Consider the following 23122-nt stretch of genomic DNA (forward strand, 5'->3'; position numbering starts at 1 on the left):
ATGGGAATTCCCCGGATGAGAGAGAGGTATTAATAACATCAGTTAGTGAGGGCAATACTGGATCTAAACACTCAAGCAACAGTGATGTTGGAATTGGATCAAGTTCACATGACTTTGGTGCACTCTTCATCATGATTGTACGAAATCCATAGAGACAGATTCAAATGCTGCTAATGGTTGGCGCTCAAATTCTGTATTCCAACTGTATGGTGACGAGTCAATTGAAATTGTGGTGGCAGGCTTATCTCTAATGGTCTGTAATTTGTCACGGAAGAAATTTGCAAATATGTCCGGAAGGTCGACTGGGGAGAAGGTAGTTGGAAGTGGTGTTGATTTGTTCCTTGACATTGGCTTGTTAGTAATCTCGAAGAGCTCTTTGTAGCTGAAACTTTGATCTTAGTAGTGTAGTGGGCTGATTTCGCTGCATGGACTATATTTGTGACATTCTTATTAGTGACTTCATATATTTGCTTATGAATAGTGAGTCTGGTGGAAAGCCAGAGCCTCTCAGCTTTACGGCGGTCTCTTTTAGCAGTGCGAAGCTGGTCCCTAACACTGCTATACCATGAAGAACACTTCTGAATTGATACTCTGCACTTGGTAGCTGGGGCATGTTTGTCAAGCAATGAACGCAGACAGTTATTGAGTTGTTCTGTGGTAGGAGGTAAGCAAGTTGTTAGGTTAGCTTGGATATCATGCATTAGTTTGGTTCTATTTATCATACGATGGTTTCTCGTAGTAGCACATAAAGGTGGAGGGTTAGGGACTGATACGTCAAGATGGCATTTAATGCAGAGGTGATATGATGCAAGGTCATGGGATACCAGGGAGGACTATAGAATGTTATCATCAGGTCGATGAAGAATCCAGTCTAAAATGTGACCATCAAATCTATGAGTTTTGATGTATTTGAGTCGAAGTGAAAGTTGAAATCTCCAAGAATAACCAGGTTTCCACCTATCGAATTTCCATAGTCCAGGAGATTCGGAAACTGCTCCAAAAAGAGAGAGTCAGCCAGCTTGTTTTTTTTTTCTACTAGGAGGAGGGCGGTATAGGCAGAAAAAAATGAACTGACCTTTGCAGATAGGTCTGATATTTTAGTCAAAAGATATGATGAAGTAAACCCATTTCCAAAAGAAAATTTTATTAACAAGTAACGTACGACTCTCTCTCTCTCTCTCTCTCTCTCTCTAAGAATCAAATCTACATATTTATTATGGACAATTTTTTAAAACCAGTTGTATTGTCAAATTCTATATTTCTAACATTGCAATCAAGTGATGAAATTTGATGTTCTTGATTTTGTTCTTGTTACATGTATATTCGTGAATATCAGGCTATTCGTTTGTACAATCTGTTATATATATTGATCACTTGGATTTTACGACTGAAAAATGTGTTAAGTTCGATTTTCAGGTTCGGATTGACTCCGTAACAAAAGTGCGCAAGACAAAAGCTCGCCGGCAAAAGCGCGTCGACAACTGCGCGCAATGATAAACAACCCAACAAATACACGCAAGACAAAAGCGCGCATGTATACAAAAAGATACGGTTGAAAAGACAATAAAAAGGTTAATTGAGAAGACATTACAAAAATGTTAACTGAGAAAACAATACGCACAAGTAAATTGTACGGTCTTCTTTACAATTTATCTGTGTGGATCAACTAACTTTTTCTCGTAGTACATTAATTCTAAGCAATGCCAACTTACTAGTCTTCTCAACCGTTTAAGTTAATTGATCCACACAGTTACAGTGTAAAGAAGACCGTAGAAGCCCACATATTAAGACCAAAAGGGAATACACCTGTATTACATACGGGAAAATATAGTGCTGAGATATTACTCTAAATGTAGGAAACAAACACCCTTCCTAAAAAAGATAAATAAACGAACAACAGAACTCCATATATCTGATATTCCACTCGAGATACCACTCGGAGCTACAGTGGAACATTTGAGAGAAAGCTTTCAATCAAAGTGACAAATGCAAGAATGGACACTTACTCAGGATACGCCATCAAAATCGGAGTAAGAATCCTAGAAATCGACAAAGACAAACTTAGGACAATAAAGAAAGTATTTTTTGTTCATGGATTCCCAGTAAGAACATGATACAAAGGATGTATATATCACAGAGAATGTAAAAGCTGTGGGAAAGGAGGGCATACCCCTCGGAAATGTCTAGTAACACAAAACATAGAAGGGGTACCTACAACTAACAGACAGCGGAAGAACACACAGCAAGAGGTGGTACCAGTCCCTAAACCACTGAAAAAATGAAAGGGTAAACAATCACCGACACAAAGTAAAGGGAAGACAGACAAAACCAACAAAGAAACGAACCAACAATCCAACAAGATCAGTCAAACAACCAAACAATACTCCAAGAACTTAACGAGAAACAACGAAAGGAACAACAACAAAAACAAGAACAAGAAAAAAAAGCAGAAACAACAAGAATTAAGGAACAAACTTAAAGAATAGAAAATTGGACAGTCTCTAATGGCAGAACAACAAGTTCAGAAACAGATGGAACACAAAGAAAAAGAAAAAGAAGAAAATAAGGAGATCCTCACATTATGATGCACAAAGTGATTTATCGCTATCTACCTCGGAGGAAAGTGAAAGGAAAAGAAAATTAGAGACGAATATAAACTGACATTTAATGAAGAACTCGACACAACTGAATATGCAATAGAGATACTAAATCGCAAATTGTAATCTGAAATTCAAAAAATCAACAACAAAAAATCAAACAAAAAATTCAAACGAATCAATACAATTAAACAAATATATAAATATATACAATCATATAATCACATAGCATACAAATGCCCATGAATAGATAAAAAGAAAAAACACACTAAATGTGTATATAGCATTTCAACATACACATAAGCCTGGGGTAATGCAATACAATATAAGCGTTCGGGTATTTGTTATAATAGGGAGGGGGTCGGCCCGAATGGTCTGTAAAAAAAAAGAGAAAAAAAGAAGACCGTAAGATTGAGCTTTAATGTGTCTGCTCAACGTTTTCCATTCATTCTTGTTTCGGTCAATTATAAATAAACGTAACCCTCCATCGATTGGCAATAATTGACCATTGTAGCGTGTTAATTGACAATGCATGTGGCCTGTTCGAAAATGCTATAGATACGTGTGCCTAAATTTATTTAATCTAAAACAAATTTACTATCATGGAGAAAACGCTACTGCAGAAGCAAAGGGATCATCCTTTATATGATGGATACAGACTTCGTAAAGACAGAGTTCTGGCTGACGGAAGTACATCATGGAGATGTTCAAGGCGAGATTGTTCATGGTGTATCAAGGTTAGTCGAACAGATGATGCGGTTTTTGTGTCAGAACATAATCATGCGTCATATCCAGATCAAAATGAAGCAAATAAAGTTATGGCCAAAATTCGTCAACGCGCAGTAAACACCGTGGAGAAACCTTGACAAGTCATCGAACAAAGCACAGCTGGAGTTTCCTCGGAAGTAGCCAGTCATCTTCCTGAATATACAGCATCTCAGAGAGCAATTCAACGACAACGAAAGTGACGTGCAGTTCATCACGGTCCGGTGAATTCTGTTGCCGATATCGTCATTCCAAATACACTTCAACAGACAACAAGAAACGAAGATTTCGTGCTGTGGGATTCCGGTGAAGAATACGAAAGACGAATTTTTATGTTAGAAACAGCATCGAATTTGAATCGTCTTCAACAGCACGATGGCACATTCAAAGCTGCACCAACGATCTTCTGTCAAGTGCTTACAATAAATGCACAACTCTGCATATCCGTTGGTGTACGTTTCTTTACTAGAAAAACTGTCATGCGCGCTTTTGTCGGGTCACCGACAATTCTATCAAGCTCCAAGGTTTGGAAATCTCGAGAGTATGGACACTAAAGACCTTCCAGATGCCACGCCATGGAATACTTTCAGAAGTCATGTATGCTCATCGCTTCCAAAGATATGTTTGACACCATAATACAATGGAGTTGTCTAGGTTAAAAGGCAAATAAAATAAATCTTGTACTTAAAGACATTGAGCCAAGGACTCCTTGGAATGCCATCCATCAAATGAAAATCTGAAAAATGTCGTATATATCGAACTAAAAGCTCGTCGTAACCTTATGGAAACAAAGAAGAAAACATGGAAATCTTACGATTATAATTTGAACTCTCGCTGTGCTTTAAAATCAGTTTCAAATAGGGAACGAACAGTAATTAACAAAAAGCTGTTGTATTGAGCACTTAAAGAAATCTGGCGAAAAGGTCATGACCTTGTTCGAAATATATTTTAAAAGATCTATTTGCAAGAAAATTATTCATTAGAAATTTTGATCGTGTCAAAATTTTTAAAGAAAATGCTCCTCTTTATTTCAGATTTGCTAATGATAAAGATTACAATAAACTTTACGCTCTCAGAGAACTATAAGACTCTCTTAATCTATCACATAATGCTTCAGCTGGACCAGAGGATATCCACCATCAACTTTCGAAACACTTACCTGAAACTGCTCTCAGTATGCTTTTAAACAAGGTCAAAAAAGTTGGGAAAATGACTTTTTGCCATCTTGGCGAGAAGCAACAGTGTTACTAGTTCCTAAACCAAAGAGTGTTAATTCCTAAACGCAGCCGTTTCGCTCTACATTTTATAGCGATGCTGTCGGACGTACAGCCGTCAAACTGTACCATGCATTGCTTGTTATCATGACATGAACGGATCAGGCTGAAGAGTTTTGAGGGGCAGCAATTTTTTCTGAGTATCTTAAAGATATCTTAAAGAGTCTTGCCCTACTGACCGTGTCGAATGCATTCGTGTAGTCGACAAAGACATAGTAGAGTGGTTTATGTTGCTCTCCGTTGAGCTCAAGCACTGTCAGCACCTCACATAGCTATTCCATGACAGTTAAATCTGGCAGTCGTCAACCCCTAGCTGGGATCTGAACCTATCGTGGGAGTACAGCTCTACGTAGTGCTCCATCAAGTGAGACGTCTTGTTGCCCCTGTTGGTGATCACCTTGCAGTCAGTGCCTTCAAGTGTGCAACTTCGTTTTAGTGGGGCTAAGGCCGTTCTTGATCCAGTCATATATAACGTGGATGCATGCTGTGTCCGATTCGGTCTGTATTTCTGGCATAGATAGGTCCAGTACTGATTTGTGCAGTGAATGGCTGTCTTCTGCAATATACTCTTTGTTGACCTGAAAGCATGACGTGTTGTTTATATTTTATCTAGGATATGTTCTAAGTAAGCAACATTCCTTGCCACTATCACTGGAACCAATTTTTCTACGTGGATCTCGAACAAGTGTTTGCAATGAGTCATGATTTTCCCAAAGGTGATGCTAGTAGATTCGTAGATAACTAAGCTCGGTGCGTTCCAGACGTCATCGCCTGGACAAATGTATGGAGGCTTAAACTTAACCAGAATCTGAGTCTCATCTCGACCTCCAAACAAAAGGGCAGGTACTGACACGTAGGGACTCAGCTTGGTTGCAGTAGTTGCCGATAGAGGATACACCAGCCGCTTAATGAGGCTCCTCTCCAGATTTTCTGTCAGGGTGGGCTCCTTTAGCATCTGGCTCTCCCGAGTTAACCCATAATGCAATAGGTACTGCTTGACAAATAGTTGATGCTTGGTGGACGGATGCCATGGCGCTCAGGTGGTTCTGCACATCGCGTCTCTGGGAACCAAGCTCCTCCAACTTCTGTAGTTTAGTCTCGGACCGCAAGGACTAAGTCAATTGTTGCTGAGAGAAGGAATTTCTGGAATATGTACTTACAGAGGTTATGTACTGGTAGTAGAGGATTGAACACCCGGTTATGTTTAAAGTTTCGTGAGGGTTTGTGACGACTTTATATTAAGGCAATTGTGCAACAGGTACCGTCCCTTCCTCATCTGACAACCTCAGATTCATTCCTTTCGTCACACGGCATCCTTGAATCATCAATTACATACATCATGTGTAGTGAGTTTTGTTTAACTTTATAAACTGTTTTAGGTACTTCGACATAACGTAACCTTTTGAATCTTTACCTCAGTGAAAATATTTAAAACCTTCTAGTGAATATCATCATGTTCGGAAACTGCTTAAAGTCAAACTAACTCTGAATTTTATTTTGAAAGTTGTGAAGTAAATGATGAACTTTTAATAAGAACGTTCTGATTTATGAAAGTACATGTGTGCATAGTCTTTCGTGAAAATGTATAAGACTTTTCAATAAATATCGATTTGTTCGGAAAGCTAATTTTCGTCTACCTAGCTAGGGATTTACCTGTACGTTTTTTAAAGTAAATGTGGAGAAGAAAGCTACCATTTACGAGAATATGAATGTCTTTTGTGTTTTGATCATGGCAATTACAGACACAATCTCTGTCAAGACTTATGTATTAGTTACATGAAACTTCTTCGATAGTTGTTCCAACATTTACACTCCGAGAGCTTTATATAGTTTTAACTCCATTTAAACCTCAAATAATTATCAGTAACTTTTTATCTGAATCAAACATGCAAACTACATAATGTATTAACAAGATCAAATACGTACACTGTTTACATGTTTATTTCTAAGAGATATCTTAAATGCATAAATACAAAACACACGAATGATATGTTAAAATCAGTTAATTGTAAATAATAAACAACTGTATAGTCATAGTGAGTACAGTTGCATAAATGCCTTATAGTGGTAACTATTTTTTTAAAAATACCATGCAAAAACTACACAAAGAAAATATGGTAAATTTAAGCTACATGTATTTGCTCAAAAATATATAATCTTGAAAAAAAATGACCATTTGTAAAATATAATACTAAAAAATGTAAAAGCACGAGACATGTTTTGGTATGTTTTACACATACCCTCTTACAGCTCTTTTTGTCTCTAGGGTCATCGATCCGTGTAGAAAGGTAATTTCACCAAGCTTCCATTATTGTACATTTGCTATGTCCGAAACATTAAACAAAAACAAATTTTAAGATATTTATGTTCCCCGTACAGCCTGTGCGTTTTAATTTCTTGATAACTCTATCTTTAAACGCAATAAACATTAGCACATTCCAGCTTTAGCCTTCATTCACTGAAATACTGATCATCAACAAATCCTGGCTGCACAGATAAAATTATCACCCGCCAAGAAATATACATTCGTCGAAAAATGACTAAGGGGCATTCATAAAAAGTCAAGAAACAATGACAACTTTAAGAATCATTTCTTCTTTTCGTTTCTCACTGAAGAAATTGTGTTTGAAACACACAAGAACGCACACTCGTGCGATCTTTCTGCTGCCAAACTGCCTTACTGGTTAACACCAGGGAGATTGTGATAATCCCAAACAACCTAACGCAAATTCATCAGTTATGCATTTTTCGTAGACAAAATCAAAATATTGCAAAAATCATGAAAAAGTGTAACAAATTTAAAAGTACTATGCGAATGTACTCCTGCAATAAAATAATGTACAAATGATCTAGTAAGAAATAAATTTTAAAAACTGTAACAAATCATAAATCTACGATCCATAAAGCATCATGCATGCTCTGCATCTTTTCATTGGTTTGTTAATCACATATACATGCCATTTTGAACTCGCTGAAGATCACATATTCCGATACTATTCGTAGCTTTATTAACTAACCATCCTTCAAAAATGTATTGCAACTGTAAAAGAAATATAAAAGTAGTCCACCAACGATGTACAGTAATCTAACGGAAACCATCCATGACAATGGTTGCATCTGAAGTTTGAACATGTCTTTTGGCGCATATGCCGTATGATGCTGTTATGGTGAAAATTTAACGACTTGTGTGACGTTCACATCTGAAATATTATAATAATGTTAATGTATGATCAGTTGGCGTTTTCACAGGCTTAAGCATATGCTATTTTATGATGTTTATTTTACGACTTGTGTATAACCGAGTATTACACTGCTTTATGGATAAGGGGAAATATTGTGGGCAGTTGAGCGTACCTGGAGATTAATACTATGGTTAAAAAGGATATTTTACTATTAAATTAAATAACGATAATGCAAACTTTGATACTACAATAAATATTAATTCATACATTATTAAAGTGTTATATTAACTTGCAAAACTTCCACCTTCTTAATCAAGCTGATTTCGCTTGCTTATCGAAATACTGTTGTTGTTTTTTTTTTACGGTCAAGAAATACTGAGTACAAGAACAGAATTTGTACTTTTTTAAAAGTAGCAAAGAGGAACCTGGTGAAATATTGTATGAAAATTAAATTCAAACCAAATAAAACATTTTGTTCTCTTCTTTCATGCTTATAATTCGATACAAATTTGATGATCTTTGAAATTAGCGAACCAACAGGAAATTATCTTGATCTTTTACCTGCATTGCTAATATATAACCCATAATCGAAACATTTAGCATGACCAGTTTAGCAAGAAACGTGGGTTATTATAAGTTCAGTATAATTTTATTTCTGTTAACATACGTGACAAATATGAATTCATACACAAAATTGCATGACCGCACAGAGTTTGTTGCCAGCCTTTGCCAAAGCAAGCATGATATTATTGCAATATGAGAGAGTAAATGTTAGAGCGTAAATATATATTGCTTTAAATACTGCGGATTAACACTGCTTAATTCTTAAGAAGATACATTAAGTTTATTCAAAACGATGTCATCCCATGAGCAACAGCAGTAAATAGTTTTATATTACCAAAGAAAAAAACGTGAAAACATCTTGAGGTATACCAGCTATTCGCGTCCCAGACTACACATTTTATGTTGGCACCATATGACTATGTTATTCGTAGTCATGATCTCTTTTCGAAGGAAGCAAAGATACATGCGTCCAAACATGACCTTTTTTCAGCTCAGTATTTTGGGATTTCGTGAATTTTCGACATTTGAATCGGATTGTAACAAAACAATTTAAAGTAAAATTTATGAAAATTTATAAAACAGTGCCCTAAAGTGTTGCCCATAACTTTAGCTGCTGACATTATTTTTAGCCGACCTTCTAAGTGACTGGTGTATTTGCGTGGACATAATAAAATACGTGTCTCACTAAAGAAGTATGTCCATAGAGCAAATAATATCAATCTGTTGTACGCGAATTATTGTAGTATTGTTTGAAGGCATGCATTCTGCTTTAAAAACTTCTGCTTTCTATGTTTCCTCCAATCGCATATGCCCTCCCCTCTACGCATGCACAGAAAGCGGAAAAAGGAAGCGATATCATCATTAAATATATATTTATGATGTATATACCTCAACTTCTTTACTTCATAAGATACGGGACTACAAGTGTGCACAAGACCAGTATTATCGGATAAGTGTTCTGTCTTCATCAGACGTGACTAGTACACCATTCTGCTATTTGCAAAAGAAGACTCTTTAAAAAAGAATATTTCTTTACATTACTGGAACCAAATTCTTGTAAATGAAATATCCAGGCAGCAAGTATAACTGTCAATAGCACACTACCAGCATCACAAGAATAGAAATAGACCTGTCAATTTCCTGTAGTAATTAACATTAACATTTCGATTACATTTTATAAATATAAAGTATTCTCTGCAAGTATGTGATTCAGTGTCAGGTTGTGCGTCCAGCTAAATACGGCTTCAAATGCGGCTACGGGCAAAGTTTGCAGCTATAAAACCGTCATCAGGAAATGACATGGATATTATTTTACAATGTTCAAAGTATTTGTAAATATTTCAAGAACTGTTATATGATGATTTCGAAGTCCTCTTAAACCATGAAATTATGCTGATCAGTAGTATTGCAGCTGCGTGTATACAAGAGTTACAAACATGTGACTCACAGAACGTAGAAATACCGTTCACTTACACTGTTAATGTTCTCGAATAAATAATATCTAAGGATGCAGATATATCAAACGCACTAGTAAATTGGCCGTCTAAATTTTTTGTGCCAATTCCTTGCATAAACGGAAACATGGGTTATGGCAGTGTACTCAGTTCTGAAATAAAAACTTTCCATATGGTTTGAAGCATTTGGAACTTAGTCGGCAAAAATGTGCCACGGATGTACATCGACGAAGTACTTTACAGAAAAGTCGTGGGAGATTTCTGCGCAAGAAAGAAACCCAATCTATTCCGACTAATTCGACTATTTATACGACTGGATTGACTGTAAAACTGACCTGAAACCTAATATATCGGTCATTCCTTAAACGTACGAAGCGGTTTGAATAGCATCTATCAACATACATTCGAGATATGGTCCGTGGGACTGACCTCGAATAGCGAATGGGTTTTAATAGAAACCTGACTGATATAAAGGAAATATTTGTATCCGCTAGATGCAGTGCTGCTCATGTACAACAGTTCGCATTCAACGAAGAAAACTGAAGGTATTCCGGTTATTTCAGACCCTGGGAGATTAACCATTTATATATGTACGCTACTCTATTCAATTTACAGGTTGTACAACGGCAAACAGTAATCCGTCATTACAACATACCTTTTTATGTATAACTTAAAAAGACTACCCAACAAGTAAGTAGTCTTCTCTTGAAGAAATAAAAACAGACTCAAAACACCCAGATACCATAAAAACAAAAGTAATAAAAAGGTGACGTTCTAGCGTCCTCTAAAAAAATACTGTGCATCACCTTTGTCTGACTCCACACCGAGTTTCCTCTGACCCTTGCCACCCCTTTTTTGATATTTGGACATTTATGTTGGGGTGTAGGGTCAGAGTCCACTTGCCTATCGAAAAGTTGGAATTCGCCGACACCATTTTATATTTGTATTTGGCATTATTCAACTTCGTAGTAAGCCATTAGACTAACTAACCAGCCTAGCAAACTATAACAACCTTTCATCGAGATATACCTGCATGAAATCGATAGGAATATGATTTATTTTCTCAGAAATAGCGAATATAGCATTAGTTATATCTTTAATCCGCTGACAGACGAGATGTACACTAAAGCATTGACGAAATTTGACCTGAAACCCGCCATTCGCATCCAGTCACATGACTAAACAAATCTCGTAACCTACATGTCAAGATCCAATAGTCACGTGATACCAACACTAAACCATTTCGATTGTTGTTGTGCATAGAATTAGAAAATATTAAGTAAAAGTCACGTAATACCTGTCGGCATCGCAGCAAGATGGAGAAAACCAGATTCATCAAGTACTTGGCTGGTGTCAGCGATGTATATTGTTGGTATCACGTGCCTACCACATACTCGCAATATCTGAGAAAATAAATCAGATTCTTATCGATTTCATGCAGGTATATCTCAATGAAAGGTCGTTCAAGTTTGCTGGGCCGGCTAATAAGCGGATTCTCCATCTGGTGTCGGCGAATTCCAATTTTTCGATAGGCAATAGACTCTGACCCTACACCCCAACATAAACCTCCAAATATCAAAAATGGGGTGGCAAGGGTAAGAGGAAACTCGGACTATCTGACTCGATGCGCACAATAAATGTTGTTAAACTTCCTGTCGTTGTGTTGGATGCTCGTTTGAAGTTATTCATCGTCCGCAAGGTTCCGTATGTATAAACTTTCTACAAATGTGCTCTGACTGTGCCCTTAATTAATTGTCTACACATGGGACACTTCCGGAAGGCAGGGGCACACTGGGAACAGGTCATCATGTGACTGCACGGGAGAAACACGATACACGCCTCGGCATCCATACAGATCTTGCAGGTCATCTGGTCCTTCAGCGATCTGTTCTCTTCCATGAGAGATTCGTAGTCTTCTGAAAAAGTAGGTTGGGAAATATGTGGATAGAAAAGTATGTGGGTCGCTGGATTGATACATTGGTAGGCAAGTAGATACATTGCACTTAATCGCTCTATACAACCATCTAATGGTTAAAAATGTGTGTATTTTTTAGGGAGGTAGCTAAGTGAGGTATTGTATTTGGAAACTGACAAACTGGCAGTTTGAAAATCAGACGCAGGTCGGCTGAGACATGTGACTGTAGATGAAAGGTGATAGATCTAACAGTATGGACTGGATATATAAACATCATTCAAACTTCCCTCGCAAGTTCCCTTCAATGCCTTCTCATATCATCAGTTGGTTATTCTCACATCTTTCAAAACTTGTAATTTTTAAAAAAAATATTTTCAGGTAAAAGGCCCTTATTCTCGTTACGCAAACCAGCGAGGAAGCACCATACATATTAGTGAACGACCCGAAGGCGCTCGTGTCATAACTAAATCATATTTTACATGGTAGGTAGATTTGAGTTCCTGGTGTAAATTCCTTCTATGCTGGCAATTATTTTGACCTGTTTTCTTTCAGCGTTTAAAAAAAAAGTATTCGCTTACAACTCAAGAAAGAAAATATACTTTGTGACAATCGTGCTGCCGAGGTTTCACTGTCTTTTCCATCTGTTACTGTGGCTGCATCCTTCCTACGGCTCTCACGAACCTCTTTTGTATATGATATGGTTTCATTCACCTTCCGATCTGGCGTTTCCTCTGATTCCTCGGTGATGTTTCTAACAAAGTTTATAACCATGGGTACTGGCTTTGAGGAAGCACTTCCAATATCATTTTCTGTGCTATGTTCAAGCAAGAGAACATCCAGCAAATCGGTTGCCGAGATGTTTCTGTTTCCTAGAAATATTCGAAGAAGAAGACCTTCCAATGAATATCGAATTATATGATGGACAAAATAAGTTCACGAAATAGATACTCAACAAATACTAAAATCGAGATTAAAAAGTTAGGAAGAAATCACATAATATGTGTACAGAGAGACAGAAAGATTGACAAATACATCTCATTTTCATTAAGTACATACACTCTGAATAAAAAGCTATTGGTAGGCTATCATCTCAGGCACGTTTAAATTGACCATGAAAAATTAGATTATGTGTTGACATAGTATGGAAGTCAGCCCGAAAAAGCATAGAAAATATATTTATGTGATGCTTTGAGTGATTTTGCGAAATGAGACAATTCAATTTCACGTAATAGTGCAGTCTCGTTTATTATTTAGACATTACTTACTTTGTCTCTCTTGCAACGACTTCACAGCCGTTTGCACGATATCAACAGGAAACCCCATGTCTAGCACAGTCCGCACGGGCTCCGCGTGTACAACATTCTCTTTGATTGTGTTTGCGGATGCTGACGATGATGCACCATAGTCATTTTGGCATAAAACCTAATATATTAAAATTAAGATTTAGAATCATAACATCCGCAAAATTGTCAAGGCAAATAAAAATTATTTTAAAGTAATACGTTTAGTCAATCCAAGAGTTGGATGATAATGTTCATGTGAAACATGAGCTATGATTTGTTCCAATGAGTATTGCTACGCTGTTCGAACTAGTGAATCGAATGTATTGATTAAAAAGCAAGATAAATCAAATGATCAATTATATATTTTGCAAATTACTGCGCATATGTAAGAACTTTAAGAACCCTATTAATCACGTTATAGAGATTGGTGATGTCAGAAACAACAATTACTTGTATGTAATCGCTAACGAAGACCTCTTACACTTCACAAATGTAAACCTAATTAGAAATCATAAGATAACGAACTTACACTTGTTGTCAAACATATAAACTCTTTTCATTGTTCTTGTTACTTTTGATGTTGCATCTGTACATAGCCTGCTCTTTATGTTGATATTAGACACATATTACAACGCGATTGTAAAGAAACATTTCAGCATTTTTTAAAGCAAATTAAGCAAGCACCATTTATACTGACATTTGAATTTCAGAGAGGATTGCACTATTTTTCAGGTTTTATTTCTGTCCATATGTTTGTGTAGAAACGAAAGTACAATAGAAAGCCATAAGTCATAAACATTATCGGTGGTCAATTTATAATTCTAGGTAAACGTTGCATGTTGTCTTCAAAGTTTAGATCACGTTGAACACTGTAATGAAGTTTCTTTTTAGAAGATAAGATTACAGAGGCAGCAAAGTGTAGTCGGTGGGCAGATTCCCCTTGACATGAATTCATGAAGCTTCCAAAATTTGGGAATATAATTATTTCTTTTCGTTGAATTTATTTAATATGCAATTTTCTTCATTATAACGTACTCTGCAAATATAAAATCTCGCAAATCCTTCACTACGGTGTAATCATGTCTTGAAGCTAATTATCTTAAAACAACATTGGGTTTGTTCGTTTACTTTTTTTTCAATCTTGATTCCAAATCAAGTCCGGGTTGACAGAATGCAATGGCTATACCAAGCTGTATTATTCTTTTCGAATATTTATTTGTAGAATTAGCGGTACACGTCTCAGTAAAGTTTGACTTATATGAGCAATTCTTTTTACAGCTGGCACAAACACGTTGAAGTAGCTAGTTATACGTGTGCACTACCTGCAGATCAATTTCCTGTGATATATGTTTAATTTACATAATGCACGTATTATGAAAGCCTTGAAAGGCACACAGCGTACGTAACTTTTATATTTAAAAGGGTTTATAAGCATGTTCAAGTTTACATCTTTCAATACAACGCTTAGAGAAAACAAGAGTCTCGGGTAACAAATTGCGATAACGTCATATTCTTACATTGCCGCATTTTGCCAAAAAGGAGTACAAATACAAAACAAAGAATTGTCCCTGAACTTGTTTCCCGGATACCCGGTTAAAAATACATTTGATGTACCGTTATTTAAAACGAGTAACTCAAGCCAAAGTTCAGACAGGCACAGTCTATGTCAACAAACATCCTTTTTAGATCCCTTGATACTTTGCATCACTTAACATTTATTTATTCTATTAAGTTATACTAATATGCAGTCCTGTTGGGGTCAATCGCTTCATCAACCAAAACGCACGGACGCCCTATATTCAATAGAAATCCTTCCGATAATATTGAATTAAGCTCATTCGAATAAAATAAATACGTTTACACATTTAATGCATTCAATTCATGTTCTGACTTTGAAAAAATAAGTTCTAACCCTGAGTGACCTTCATTTCAGAACAATAGGATGCAATGTAGCCAAAATAAAAGCATGTGGGGTTTTTTCCAATCACTTCATAACTATTTGTCTATTATTTGTGTTCAAAACAAACATAACACTTCGGTCTCCAAAACCGATAAATAGACATCGAATTAATAACGGGACTCCATGCTTACTGCAGTTCCTAAAAATAGAAACTATGTTTGGGAACCTAGTCATGGCAGGGAATAGAGCAAAACGAAAACGTTCTATGTTTCATTCTCAGTTCACCGCCACAAAATAGGCGAGATCTATTGCACTAACACAGGCGTCAGCGTGTAGTCCACACTTGTAAAAGCTTATTCATATGTACATTCTTTATTTCTAGGTCCTAGGTAACAGTCTGCAACATGGGCAACCGCACATATGGGCGGGCGGCACTCCCCCACCCAACCCCACCCACCTTGAATTTCACCTCTAAACATGTTTTGGCTTACATCCGTAAAACATAATAGCTGCCCACTACATGTTTGCCACCTCCCCGAAAAACATTCTGCAGAAGCCCCTGGTTTGGAGTCGGTTTCATAACACATATCCATGGGGAGGAGGTTAATAAGGTTAGTGTTGCACATAACTGTGCATTAGTTGTTCATTCTTGCTTAAATGTTGCGTTTAGTTAAGATTGATGCACACTGTATCTTGGCATCCGTCCGTCTACGGGAGACGATGGCGTAGCTCGAAAGTAAGCTTTTGTTTATCCTTCTTTCTAGCTCTCTTTTCAGCTTGTTTTATTTTTCTCTCTTCCTCTGCGTTTTGAACTCCCTGCCTGACAGCTAGACGCCAGCTGGGACGGTTGTTTGCACAGCTCTCCCAGTCGTTGACATTGATGTTTGCCGTCTTCATATCCTTCTTGCAGACATCTTTGTAGCGCAGATGTGGTCGTCCAGTTGGTCGTGCACCTTCTGCTAACTCCCCATATAATAGGTTGTTGGGAATACGGCCTGGGTATATTCTCTTGACATGACCAAGCCAGTGAAGGCGCCTCTCGCTGAGAATGGAGAACATGCTGTTCATGTTGGCGCGTTCTAGAGCCTCTGTGTTGGGTACTTTGTCCTGCCACTGGATGTGCAGAATGCGCCGCAGACATCTCAGGTGGAAGCTGTTGAGTTTCCTCTCGTGTCTTGCATAGGTGGTCCATGTTTCGCTGCTGTAGAGAAGTGAGCTGAGCACGCAGGCTTGGTAGACACGTAGTTTGGTCTTGTCTGTGAGGTTGGGGTTGTTGCAGACCCTCTGGTTAAGTCTGGCCATCACTGCTGCTGCCTTGGCAATCCTGCCGTTCACCTCAGAATCAATGGAGAGTGAGCTGGAGATGTTAGACCCGAGGTATGTGAAGTTCTCGACAACTTCCAAGTTGTATCCATCGATGGTGACAGAGGGAGGGGAGTCTGCGTCCTGCGCCATGACGTTCGTTTTCTTTAAACTGATGGTCAGTCCAAATTCCTTACAAGCATGGGAGAGGCGGCATACCAGCTGCTGAAGTCCATCTTCTGTGTGTGATGTCAAGGCTGCATCGTCGGCGAAGAGCAATTCACGGATGAGTACCTCTGTGACTTTAGCCTTAGCACGGAGACGGGCGATGTTGAACAGCTTGCCGTCAACCCTGGTATGGATGTACACTCCCTCGCTGCAGTCCTTGACTGCGTACTGGAGAAGCATGGAGAAGAAGATGGCAAAGAGCGTCGGCGCAAGGACACAGCCTTGTTTGACTCCGCTGATGACTGGGAATCCTTCAGATGTTGCGCCATTGAAGCACATTGTGCTGTGCATGTTCTCCTGGGACGACATAATGACAGCAAGCAGACGTGGGGGGCAGCCAATCTTCTGCAGGAGTCTGAAGAGTCCACTCCGACTAATCAGGTCAAACGCCTTCATCAGGTCTATGAAGGCAATGTAGAGGGGCATCTGCTGCTCGCGACACTTCTCCTGCAGCTGACGTAGTGAGAAGATCATGTCTACAGTTGGCCTGCCGGCTCTAAATCCACACTGGGACTCTGGGTAGACGCGGGAGGCTAGGATCTGCAAGCGTGCCAAGGCAACACAGGCGAAAGCCTTTCCTACGATGCTGAGGAGGGAGATGCCCCGATAGTTGTTGCAGTCGCTACAACAGCACACTGTATACATGTTGTCATACCTGTACTAACACATGGCGGCCAGTATAAATGGAGGAGGAAGAACCCGGGAAGCCTCGGAAAGAACCATCATCCCAAGTAGAAGCTACTGGCAAGCTTTCTCACATATCCACACTGGCCGAACCCAAGACTCGAACCCATGCAGACAGAGGTGAGATGGTAGTGATCCGTAACGGTGAGAACTTTAGACCACTCGGCCAATAGCGCACCTTCCCCCAGTCTTGAAGAGTATTATATCAACATTAGGAAAGTAGTTGTCACAGTGACCCATACTTCAAATTTCAAAGACTGGTTAAATTTTGTATTTGAAAATTATTTGTCAATCTCTGTTCATGCTTGAATCATCAAACTAGAGGATTATTTGCATCACCACATCCTTACAGCAAAGAAAAGTCACTGTGGCCTATATTTCACACTATACCTTCTTAGGTTAAAGTTTTGCTCCTAACTAATGACCACATAACCTTTTGCACCCTGTATTCAACCTGTTACACTCACATTCATAACATTTAGTGAGAGGACTCATCATGAAGATTACTTTACCCTCATCACAAAAGTGAGTCACGACATTGGGTTCAGTTTCGAACACTGCTGAAATCGTCGCACGAAATGGATGTATGCATAGTACAATATACTCACAGCAAACTGTGGAGCACATTTCACATTTTGCTACATATGTAAATTATTTGTGTTAGTTCATGACCACAGAGTGTGTTTTTCTTTTACATCCAATATAAAAACTGTTATACCTGGACTCGTGAAACCGGGGGGGGGGGGCATTTGGCTGATAATAATCATTACAGAAGCAGCCAAATTGGCGCATGTTTCAAGCTTCACTGATTTCGGTTCAAATTTGCTTCAACTGGTCATCCTTCGGGAATTAAGTAGTTGATTATATACAACTTGATTAGTACTATACTCATAACATAATGATCATTGTGACCTACATTTCAGAGTTTTCTGGCTTACGCAAATTTTTACCGCTCAAACAATGACCACATAAGACTGTTATTCTATCCCATCTAGATTCATTAACCTTTGCGATTGGATATATTTGGATAATCACTAGTCCTCCACTTCAGGAATAGGACATGATAACCATTTGTTACCCATCACCGACTTTAAGTTTTTTTATGTTCATTTCTCAGGCACTGTTCATGTTGTAAGTGTGAAACTGATGATGAAATGCAAGTCTATTAGAACTACACCCTTACAGCCAGACAATCCACCGCGACCTATATTTCATTTTACACTGATTTTAGTTGTGGATTCTGCATTTTCCACAGAAACACTCCAGTTTCGGCATGCAATTAAGAATTATATCCTATAGATAGAATCATGAATCTTAATTAGAGGATGCAACTTAATAAGTACATCTTTATTGCAAAAAATGTGTTTGTGACCACTATTTCAAGCTTCGGTGCCTCGTTTGAAATGAGCTGTTTACAGGTCAATAGCTCATGAGAACATAGATTATCGTGAATTGGTTAACGATTTACGGCACATGTACACGACCATATGAATGATGCCAGTGGCGCGCATTCTTTTGCTGTGAGGGTTCGGCTGTTTTCAAACTGTAAAGATATAAAATTACACAGAACGGGAGACTATAAATGCTTCTTAGTGGGAGGTGAACTATGTAATCGTTAATTACATTCTGGCTAATGCAATAAACGCTACTAATTTGTATGAAGGTACGATCCATATTTGGATTAAATTCACCTGTTGGCAGCTGCTGCAACGTGCGACTAATTCTGAAGGTAGATCGATTTTACAATTTATGAAAAGGCAAGTGTTTTTATCTGACCATTTGCGTAACAAACGTATGTTAACCATTTGATTAGGTGATTCACATCCAGGCAGTATGATACAGTTTTGTGAGTGGAAGAAATACTGTGTGTGTGTGTGTGTGTGTGTGAGAGAGAGAGAGAGAGAGAGTGTGTGTGTGTGTGTGTGTGTGTGTGTGATATATGTTAAGAGCTGACCTGACTACATTGTGTTGCATCCGAAACGGTGAGTCCCTCCTGTTCGCACAGATGTTTCTCCATGAATTGTATTCCTCTGCAACGAAGTACAAACGAACAGTCAGGGTACCAACGTGCATGCTCATCCGAAGGTACATCATTTTGTTGCCAGTCTCGTAAGCCACCACCACATTGAAAACATCGTACACAATCTCTTGAACCTGGAAGATATATATATATATATATATATATATATATATATATATATATAGAGAGAGAGAGAGAGAGAGAGAGAGAGAGAGAGAGAGAGAGAGAGAGAGTTGTTTTTATAAACGAATAATTTAACCTTCGGAGTGTGAGTAGGACTTTTATACAGTGCTTTCGTATTAATATCAAAATGTCTTCTACTTTTCATTCCGCGTGTATTGAAGATCTACACCCTTCAATCTTTTCTCAGCATACATTTTTTTTACAGAATAGTGTACGGTTGATCTGTTATTTTTTACTGCCATCGGATTTTTATGAACTTCACGAGTAAATTCCTTCCGCGGTTTTCATATTATGGATCTAAAACGAATAAGCTGCTTCTAGATTTACTACAATGCAGACCAGGCCATATGGTCCAATTTTATATGACTGAAACATATGATTCTAGAGTCTTATGTTGAAACTCTACCATTCCTTCTTTTGTTTATCAATGAGAAGCAATCAAATTTACCTGTGTAAAACAACCCCGCTTCTGCCAGTATTTTCGGTTCTTGTTGAGCACAAATAGGCCAGCCTGTGAAGGATTCCACACGGTCACGCAGAACACTGTATTGAGGATATCTGGGTGTATTTGCATTGTGTCCAAAGCCGCAGAGACGTCTATGCTCGTCACTGAATTTTTGTATGCCTTCATTATCCTTGCTTTTGAGATGCAGTACGAAATTTCCAGGGCTGGACTCAAATGGTAAACCAGATTGCTTGTCGCTGTGTCCATCGAATTCATCCCAACTATCACTTGGTGCAGTGGTGCAATAATCAGGGGAACTGTTCCGTGTAATTTCCGAGCAATACGAATCAACTTCCTCCACGATATGTGTGAATGCGTCACTTGAGCATAGTAGTGGGTTGTCCTGATTTTGTGTCCTTTCAATCGGGATATTGACACTAAGTCTGGAAATGAAAGAACAAGCAGGGGACATCTGCGCATGCATTTCGTTTGGTAGGTCACCAAATCGCCACTTGCGACATTTTATCCCGCACGAGAAACACGTGACCTCATCTGCCACATTTGAATAGTAGAAACCAGCTTGGGCGAGACGAACTGGCTGGACTGGAGAAGAAGATGGAAAGTTTTGGAAAGATTTATATCTTTCCCATTCATATTTCATCAGTTGTGATACATGCTCCTTTGATGTGTTTACTTTTTCATTAATGTATTCTTTTAGAGACAATGGTAAAACAGTGGCAAATGGCTGACTATATGGAGGTCGTAGTCTCAGATACCAAGGAATGGATTTAATTGTGTATTCGTGTTCGGTGGTTTTCGATATCTTCCATTGATCTACATATCCTTGGAAGAATTCATTTTGATGTATTTTATTATCTTCATAAAGAGAGAGACCAACAGAAGGATCATTGTTATTTAGATGCACTTCTCTGTGAAATTTCCTCGCTTTTCTCATTTTCAGTCCATCTCCGCAAAAATCTATGCCTTTTTCTTGCAACACAATATTACTAAATCTGTTTTTACAATAACTGAAAAGATTTCCCAGTATTCTAAGAAATGTAAACTTCGCAGTATCCAAATTCACTATATATTTGTCGATTTGGAGTGTAATGTCTCCACATTGATCAATACAGAGTTTACAAAACATCAGCAACATTACGAACAGGAAACTCGTATTTTTGATGATGATTTCCAATTGTAAAGAGTTTGTACATTTTTCCTGCATCATGTGACAACTACTGTCTTGAAGCAGGTCAAAGAAATTGTTTCGATGCTTTGTGTCCATTAGATCACATCGGAATTTAGATTGCCAGTTATCTGCATCAACGATTACTGTCTCTAAAATATATCTCCAAAGCAAGATCATTTCATAAGTATAAATTTGGGAAATAGGCCAATTAGAAAGAGTTCTATAATTTTTCCTAAGTAAACAAATTGTATAATTAGATTTATTGCTGAAGTTTAGTTGTTGTTTCACTAACAGATTCATATATAATGATAATATAGTTTCTTCATCTTGAAAAATAGTGCACGTTCCTTGTAGGATGGACAGGTCGGATTCACATATATTCCACATACACTCTTCTTTTCTAACGATAAACCATTCGCAATACCTACTGGAATTTGAAACTTTCAGTGTCACCGTCATATTATCCATGTAAACTGTATACTCGTAAATGGAATTAAGTTTACCTCTTGAGAAAACAATTAGGAACGCACATTTTGCTTCATCTGAAACTGAAAACGTTTTCAGATTTTCCTCACTTGAACACTCAGACATATCGCGAAATTCTACGTGACGAAATCCATAGGAATATCCATATTCGTCTATTACAAAGATTGCATATGTCCAGTATTTTTGAAGTACCCCTTCTGACTGCAAGAAATGAAATACGTAGCAAACTATTTTCTTTCCCCGGGCATAGGATCCTCTGTTCACCTCAGAATGTAAATTGTCAATTGCACCCCTGTTACGCTCCGAAAACATAAGCGTCAGACAAAAAGTGTCTTCTATTCCATCACTCTGTAGCTGTGTTTGAGATGACATTATTTTCTCCATCCCAAAATCCTCCTGAAATTCGTTTGTGTTTCCAAAGCAGAACCTCCCATGTATTTGATATGAAGACTCATCCTTGCAACAATCCTCTTCACTCTGTCTCAAATAAGAACAACTACATTCCATATATACTGTTCTCATTTGGCATACACCATGTACATGAACACCTAGGAGAGGCTTCACACAGTACCATTTTAATATAACTAACTTAATATCCAATATAGTCCCACACACTCGATGCTGACCAAATAGATCCAACAATAAATTACCCTGAATCAGAGAAACCGGTACATTCAGCAAATATATGGCCATGTCTAGTCGATTACAACTGCAGCTAATCGCAGCTTCGTCCATGAATGGCAACAAATAGAAGATATTGATGTCTTCGGTAAAGGACTGATGGGCAGCAAGTAAACACAGTGTGCATAGTATAAACATTGTCGGGCAGGTTTCAGTCTCCGATACAAATAAAAATTCGATCTATCATTCCACTGAAAAGAAAATCCCATGTTTTTTATATGGCGAAAGTTTGTTTTGTATTCTTGGGTTGTGACAGAGTGATCTGAAAATGTTACTCATAACTTTACAGGTGTGTGTGTGTGTGTGTGTGTGTGTGTGTGTGCAATAAATTCTCCACTTTTCATTAGGATCTGGAGTTATGAGTATTTTAGCAGATGTTACATAGCTACAATTGTAGCAAACATCTTCTCAATGTACCACCACTTTCATTGATCCATCGAAAATTACCCATTATATATGACCATAATCTGCGAATGCATCCACTATTAATGTCAACATGTAAACAGATCTATGGACTTTAATAATAGATACCGTTCACTACAGGCAGAGAAATAAAGGCAAAGCAACGAGCATATTTTGTGTGCAACTTGAAATAGCTAGATAGTAGATACATACATACATACATACATACATAGATGCTTAAATAACTGTTTATTGACCTATTGGTTATTAAATTTTGCATATATGCTGTGTAAGTTATAATACAGAAATAAGCCTATTGATTGAGACGTTATATTAATCTATTTATACTTGCACGTCTTTGCAATTAGACTTACCTAAAGATCTCTTCTATAACGTGTATTTTCGCAGTCGCAACATATTAGATTCGTTAATCTTTTGAAGATGTTTTGCTTTTATACGAAAGGAGTATAGTATTTTTGTTAGCAAGGATTTTAAAATATGAAACAAAAACTTGCTATTTTAAGATTCGATGATTCTCTACTTTCTGTTTCGTTTTTTTTCTTTTCAT

The 23122-nt window shown here is 37.8% G+C and overlaps 1 protein-coding gene across 1 annotated transcript; it reads right to left on the reverse strand.

The window, feature by feature from the left end:
• Positions 1–6561: 6561 nt before the first annotated feature.
• Positions 6562–21188, reverse strand: LOC149773686 (death-associated inhibitor of apoptosis 2-like). The gene is made up of 5 exons (XM_089946127.1): positions 19800–21188; positions 19103–19302; positions 13017–13173; positions 12351–12620; positions 6562–11752 (listed from the first exon to the last, which is right to left on the reverse strand). Exons 1-5 carry the CDS (start codon positions 21160–21162, stop codon positions 11556–11558), a joined length of 2187 nt encoding a protein of 728 aa, XP_089802253.1. The 5' UTR covers positions 21163–21188; the 3' UTR covers positions 6562–11555.
• Positions 21189–23122: the final 1934 nt, after the last annotated feature.

This window comes from Sinohyriopsis cumingii, unplaced genomic scaffold (assembly GCF_028554795.1).
Source record: "Sinohyriopsis cumingii isolate HCF-2022 unplaced genomic scaffold, ASM2855479v2 utg000622l, whole genome shotgun sequence".
Taxonomy (NCBI): Eukaryota; Metazoa; Mollusca; class Bivalvia; order Unionida; family Unionidae; genus Sinohyriopsis; species Sinohyriopsis cumingii.